This window comes from Ananas comosus, linkage group 15, assembly GCF_001540865.1.
Source record: "Ananas comosus cultivar F153 linkage group 15, ASM154086v1, whole genome shotgun sequence".
NCBI classification, from domain to species: domain Eukaryota; kingdom Viridiplantae; phylum Streptophyta; class Magnoliopsida; order Poales; family Bromeliaceae; genus Ananas; species Ananas comosus.
The window spans coordinates 5,234,247-5,241,017 of NC_033635.1; the positions used below are offsets into that span (position 1 = coordinate 5,234,247).

At 35.3% G+C, this 6,771-nt stretch overlaps 1 protein-coding gene across 1 annotated transcript; it reads right to left on the reverse strand.

The window, feature by feature from the left end:
• LOC109721544 lies at positions 4,598 to 6,176 on the reverse strand. Its single transcript, XM_020249202.1, has 3 exons — positions 6,082 to 6,176; positions 5,691 to 5,856; positions 4,598 to 4,787 (listed from the first exon to the last, which is right to left on the reverse strand). The coding sequence occupies exons 1-3, from the start codon at positions 6,174 to 6,176 to the stop codon at positions 4,689 to 4,691; spliced, it is 360 nt and encodes a 119-aa protein (XP_020104791.1). The 3' UTR covers positions 4,598 to 4,688.

Consider the following 6,771-nt stretch of genomic DNA (forward strand, 5'->3'; position numbering starts at 1 on the left):
TTCGATCACTAGCAAATGATATCGAAAAATAATAAAATTTATTTTCTAGGTATTCCAAATAACTCTAGATCAAGTTTAACGGAGCCAGATCGACGATTCGAAAGTCGCAACATCGAAACGAGGTGGAAGCACGGAAGGCTCCGTGCTTCCGATAGCATAGTAGCCTCACTCTATATATATATATATAGAGTGAGAGAGAGAGAGAGAGAGAGAGAGAGAGAGAGAGTAGGGCTAGAATACTTGTAAAAGTATCATGGGGGTGATCTTGTGTGTTTTTAGGCCCTTGGATGGAGAGATGTGAGGTTGAGAATGATGGTGGTGGTGAATAGTGTTTAATCCAATGACTATTAATAATCAAAAAGTAGATCCAATGGCTTAAAACCTAATAGCATCATGTGGTGATACTTGTAAAGAAGTATCCTAGCTCAACTATATATATATATATATATATATATATATATATATATATATATATATAAAATTGAGCTAGAATACTTTTAAAAGTATCACCCCATTAGTGCTTTTAGGTTTTTAGCTCTTGGATCTACTCCTTCATTACTAATAGTCCTTGGATCAAACACACTATTCCACCTATCACCACCTACCACAATCATCACAACCTTACATTCCTCCATCCAATAGTTAAAAATTCAAAAGCACCACCTCATTGGTGCTTTTGAATGTATTCTAGCTCAACAATATATATAATTGAGCTAGAGTACTTTTAAAAGTATCACCCCATTGGTGCTTTTAGATTTCTAGCCCTTGGATCTACTCCATTACTAATAGCCTTTGAATCAAACACTATTCTACCTACCACAACCTACCACCATCATCACAACCATACGTTCCTCCATCCAATGGTTAAAAACTAAAAGCACCACCTCATTGGTGCTTTTGAGAGTATTCTAGCTCAACTCCAATATATGTATATATATGGAACAATTGAAGATGTATCCCTACAAAATTAGCATATTTCACATTTATTCCTCCAAACTTCAAACTACGGCGTATATTTGTACAAATTGAAAATTTTTTAAAGACTAAACTACATAAAACTCTCGTCAATATCCTCTTTTTCACTTTTTCCTCATGTCATTTAAAATCTACACTTTGCCCTCTTATAAAATGAAAAATATTTACAGGGGAAACGGTGTGAACTGTGATGACGAAATGATCAATTTGCCTCTCATCATTTTTGTCTCCTCCCTCATCTGGCTCATCCGGCGCCTCTTCTCTTCCATTTCTCGCGCCTCGATCGGTCGCAGTTCTTCTTTACCTACTCTCTTTCTCCTCCTGCACTCTCGTCGCCCCTCCATTTCGGCGATAATAGGGAAGAAATCGAGGTGGGCATAGATAGAGAGGTGAGCAAGGGCAACGGGAGCGAACGCGAGGCGGCGGAGGAGGACTAGGGGGTGTTTGTCGGCATAGACGGAGATGTGGGAAATGACGAGGCAGCAGAGGGCATGGCGGCGAGGAAAGGAGAATGAGGTTATTTTTGGTATAAAAAATATATAATAACATTTTATAAACGAAATCCTAACACAGCACTAACGACAGGGGATGAAGCGTGAACATTTTTTACAATGGAACAAATTGTAGGTTGTTAAATAATATGAAAAAGTGAAAAAACTGATATCGATGGGAAAAATTTCTGTAATTTAGCCATTTTTAAATATATCACTTGACTAGTTAAAAGACACCAAATTTTGGTTAAAAGAATGTTTTATCCTTCTACTTCATCATTTTCGTTAATTTAAAAATTAAAAATATTATAGAAAGATCCAAAACAGATGAAATAATTCTAATGTACTAATAAAAAACAATAATATTTAAAGACATCACTGCTGATCATGATATGGGTATGTTAAGACATGGTATATTTTAAATAGTTCCAAGATATAATGCAAGCTTCTGAAAGTATACAAAAAATAAAAATAAAATAGTTTAAGTTAAGAGAATCAACTAGGATAACTGATCGTTCCTAGAGTAAATGGCAAAGAGCTTGATAGTTGGTATTTGAGACCCAAGTTCGAATTCTAGTTAATTTTTATTTTCAGCCAAGTTTATTTCTAAATGAAATAAACGGAGTGGGTAGCGTGCTACCTATTTCTCAAAAAAAAAAAAAAGTTAAGAGGATTAAATATGCAATATTTTTATTTCGTCGGCAAAGAATTCAAATCTTCAGTCGTCAAATCAAATTGAAACAAACCAAAATATTTCGTTGGATTATAAGTTTAGTTTTTCCATGCTATTGGTTTGATTTTGGTTTTAAATTATTTTTTTCAAATGGATTTTGATCTATTCAGTTTTATTTTATTTTGGAGAGAGAGAGAAATGAAGCATACTATTCACTTCGTTAATATTTTAAAGAAATAAACTTAGCTTGAAATAAAAAAAATAATTAGGCTCAAACTTCGAGATATTGAATACCAATTATCTAATTTTTTATCCAAAAATTCACCACTATGATCGTACAAATGCAAGATAAATATACAATAAACTTTTTCTTTGAACTAAAAATTAGAAGTAAAATTAAAATAGAAAAAACTCCAAATACAAATTCTTTAGTTTTGCACATATACTTTAGTATCCTGTAGTTTAAAATGTATCGCTTTTCTACTCTGTGATTTTTTTTTTCTTTTTATTATCCCCTTAACTAATTTTTTTATTAAATCAGTGACAAAGTTAAAACTAAAGAGTACTAAAGTGAATATTTTGATAAACTGTAGATGTGGTATCTGAAATTTTTTATATATAATTTAACAAAAAGTTAATGTTAGGACTGACAAAAAGAAGAAAATAAAATCACAGGATATTAAATTAATACACTTTAAACCACGGGTACTAAAATAAGAACGCACGAAACCATAAGGGCGGTATTTGAAGTTTACCCATTAAAATAACACAAAGTTTAAGTAACCGAATCTCAAACTTAAGACTTTTGAGGAGGAGAGTGAAAACTAGTAGTGCAATGTACCCTACGATATAAAAGAGAATTAAATTTTGGATGCACTCACCTTGGGTGAGGAAACAATGCCTAGTACAAGAAACATATGTGTGTCAATAAATTGTGCCAACTACTTTTGCAGGTGGATTGGTTTGGTAAGCTGCACTTCAGGATGCTGTTTTTAATGAATTGATATATTATGATAGGTGGTTTACCAAACTTTGTATCAGAATCACAGGATCAATATTACAAAATTTAATATATTATCTCGAGTGAGGCTACTGTGCTATCGGAAGCACGGAGCCTTCCGTGCTTCCAGCTCATTTTCGATGTTGCGGCTTTCGAATCGTCGATCGACTCCGTTAAACTTGATCTAGAGTATTTGAAATACCTAGAAAATAAATTTTATGATTTTACGATATCATATGCCTAGTGAACGAAGGGGCTCAAAATCAACGGCTGAAAATAAAAATCTTACAAAATATAATAATATGACATTAAAATTTTAAATCAAAGATATTGATCTTGTTTTATATAGTATAAAGAATTTTCTATCAAAATTTTACGTGATTTAGATATTTTTACACCGTTAAACTTGCAAACGGCTCACTACGGTCATTGAAATTTGTTGATTTTGAGCCCATTCGATCACTAGGCAAATGATATCGAAAAATAATAAAATTTATTTTCTAATTACTCTAAATACTCTAGATCAAGTTTAATGGTGCCGATCAACGATTCAAAAATCGCAACATCGAAAATGAGTTGGAAGCACGGATGGCTCCGTGCTTCGGCAGCCTCACTCATATTATCTCTATCATATGTAGAGCTAAAAACCTTCGAAGGAAAAATGTGGGATCATTGTATTTGGTGGGACCCAGTTATTAATACTACAGTAGTAAATGCACGCAGTAAAACTTGGTTTGGTTATAACCACATCAGAGCTGTCTAGCACCACGCGTTTGAAAGTACTCTAGTAAATACGTGCAAAAATACAAAGAAAAGGGCTTTTGGTTGAGCAATTAATGCTATTCATACATTAAAAAATAGATTGCATGTTTAACATCCGATCCATCTAATAGGTCGAGTATTTTTACTAGTCACATCAAATAACTAATAAGTGATTCTTAATTATTATATAGGTGGAGTGTAATATATACGCCACAACTGGAATATATAAATTGTTATTACCTTTTGATTTTCAATAAAATATGGCTTTTCATATTCTGTTGATGTGATAGTATTTAGAGTGTGTTCGGTTCGATGTCGGAATCGGTATCAGAATCGGAATAAGAATAAGCTGAAAACGGTTATCTCATTCCGTGTGGTTTGCCACCTGAATCGAAATCGGAATAAACCATTTCATCGGAATAAACCATTTCCGTACGTTATCGGCATTTGGTTCAGATAGATATCAGAAACGTAATCAAATTAATTTATCAATTTTATCTTTATAATATATTAGTTTATGTCACGCCTCAGATTACCATATTTTTTCGGGCACGCCCACAGACCCGCCGTATATATAGAAATTTTCGATATATACGAAGCGATAGCTGTACCTGTAAACAAATCATAGCTACAACCATAAGTATAGAGCTGCTAAACTGAAACATGTATATATAAAATATAAGGTTCATAGTACATACAAAAACTTCGAACCAAAACTAACATCTCGCCCCAGCGAGTAAACCGGACATAAGGTATATACATGAACAAAACCCACTACCTCTGACAGTTACTCCTCTAGCACAGCAACCAATGGTAGGAAGAATTTAGCTCGCGACTCCCTTTCCACGGTCGGAATCAGCAACAGCAGCAACCACAGCCAAAGGCTCTGCAAAAAGGGTCAACAACTGGGTATAAGAACTACTGCAAAATAGAGTAGTTCTCAGTGGGTACCGCCACCGACCTCAATGGTCCACCCACTAAGTTTATAGAAATATGCGCGAAGGATAGTAAGGAAAGTTGGAAGAACTCTACAGTTACATGCCACTATACTATCGCTAACCAATATAATCTATCTGTAGATATAAATAGGCATCACAATAACCCAATCTCACTAGGGCTGCCCAAACGGACCCACCCTGTCTGTAACCAAGCTACACCGTACACCACCCACGGGGATGGCTAGTCCAAGAAAACGGTCCAAACAGGACGGCTGCGACATCAACGCAAGTAAAGCCTCACTCCGGAGCGGCACTCGTCGGCGCGACCCAACCGAATATGCAAGCGTGTCTCTGCCGAGCTCAATCAGGCTCTCACAGGCTGTAGTCAATGCAAATAGGTCTAATTTGTCTAACAACTAAAGCTCACATGCCCTTAGCACAATCTGATGCAAATCTGGGTCCACCGTCAACCACGACGGTACCCGACAGTACGAAACAGTCTACACACTACTATAAAAGGAGTTCGGCCTCCCAGCACGAGCGTAAACTCATTCTACACTAATCTGAATATCCAATACACACTAATAGCGAGGGTACAAAAGAACCACAGCTCTTAAAGATAAATCTGGTAACTTTTCAGGAAAATGACAGTGTAGGTTGCTAGTTTTCTCCTAGGCCAATTTCAAGTTCAGCATATAAATTTGGTTAAATTTCTATATCATGCTCCAAAACTTAGTTTTTATCTAACATGCCAAATCCTGAATTTGAGCTATTAACATGAAAAATCAAAGCAAAACTACATGCTGACAATTTAGAAGGAAATCCGACGATTTCGGTAAACATCAACCCACCTCGATCACTCGTCCAACGTCGGTAAGAAGTCGCTGGGAGAACCTCGCGCTCGCTTGCCCTCCAATGGTCTCAACCGGATGACTCACACACACCAACGGCCCACCTCGCAAGCGAGAAATCCACATGAGCTCGACCCACAACTTCACCACAAGCAACGTCCACAAACTAGAGAGAGATAGAGAAGAATAAGCTCTTTCAATTCCCAAGCTTCATAGGTAAATAACCATGCTGGGGGGTAGGTGGCTATATAATCCACCAACAAAAAGATCAAATTACCCCTCACCAACTCACTTTACAACTGGAGTACCGGTACCCAACTTGAATATCGGTACTCAGGCCCTCAAACTGCAATCTCGCGCACTGGGTACCGGTACTAGCCCGATGCAGTACCGGTACCCAAGCTCGATACCGATACTCGACAACAGGTAGCGGTACTCAGCATCAGACTTAAGCAAACCCGAGAGTATCAAGTTCTGAAATCTCATTGGAGTACCGGTACTTCTCCACAGGTACTAATACTCAACATTGAAATCCTACACTTTACAGATTTCAGTGTCAGAACTCCACTCTTGCATCGCGCTGAGTCCGTTTTGTGTACATTTCGCGTCAAAACGACTCCGACTTGTCTCGACACTTTCTAGACGTGTAGACAAGGCTCAGATGCTGAAATCACACATGCATCCAAACACCAGGGACACTACAGTTTAAATTCAAACTGAAAATTAAATCTTAAAAATATAGGTCAAAATTTTAAAATGATGTCAAAATTTTAAATATTTTTTTTAAAAAATTAAAATTTCAGATTGAACGGATAATTCAAAATATAAAACTAAATTTTGATATTCAAATTCAAACTTAAAATTAAAATTTCAATTTCAATTTGAATCCATAAATTTAATTTAAATTTTAAATAAAATTTGAATAAAACTTTAGATTTTAAATTAAATTTAAATTTAAATTCAAATTTATAAATTAGATTCGAAATGCTTGATTGAAATTTAATTTTTAATTTAAATTCAAATTTAAATTTATAAATATAATTTTTAAACTTAAATTTTTGTCTTAATGAAAAAATAAACT

Bases quoted from the DNA above. Each gene is read 5' to 3' on its own strand.
- LOC109721544 (XM_020249202.1), bottom strand. From the start codon at position 6,176: ATGAGATTTCAGAACTTGATACTCTCGGGTTTGCTTAAGTCTGATGCT. The intron at 5,857-6,081 runs GTACTGCATCGG...ATCTCTCTCTAG, and splicing joins GGTATCGAGCTTGGGTACCG to TTTGTGGACGTTGCTTGTGG. The intron at 4,788-5,690 runs GTGGGTTGATGT...CCCTTTTTGCAG, and splicing joins ACGTTGGACGAGTGATCGAG to AGCCTTTGGCTGTGGTTGCT.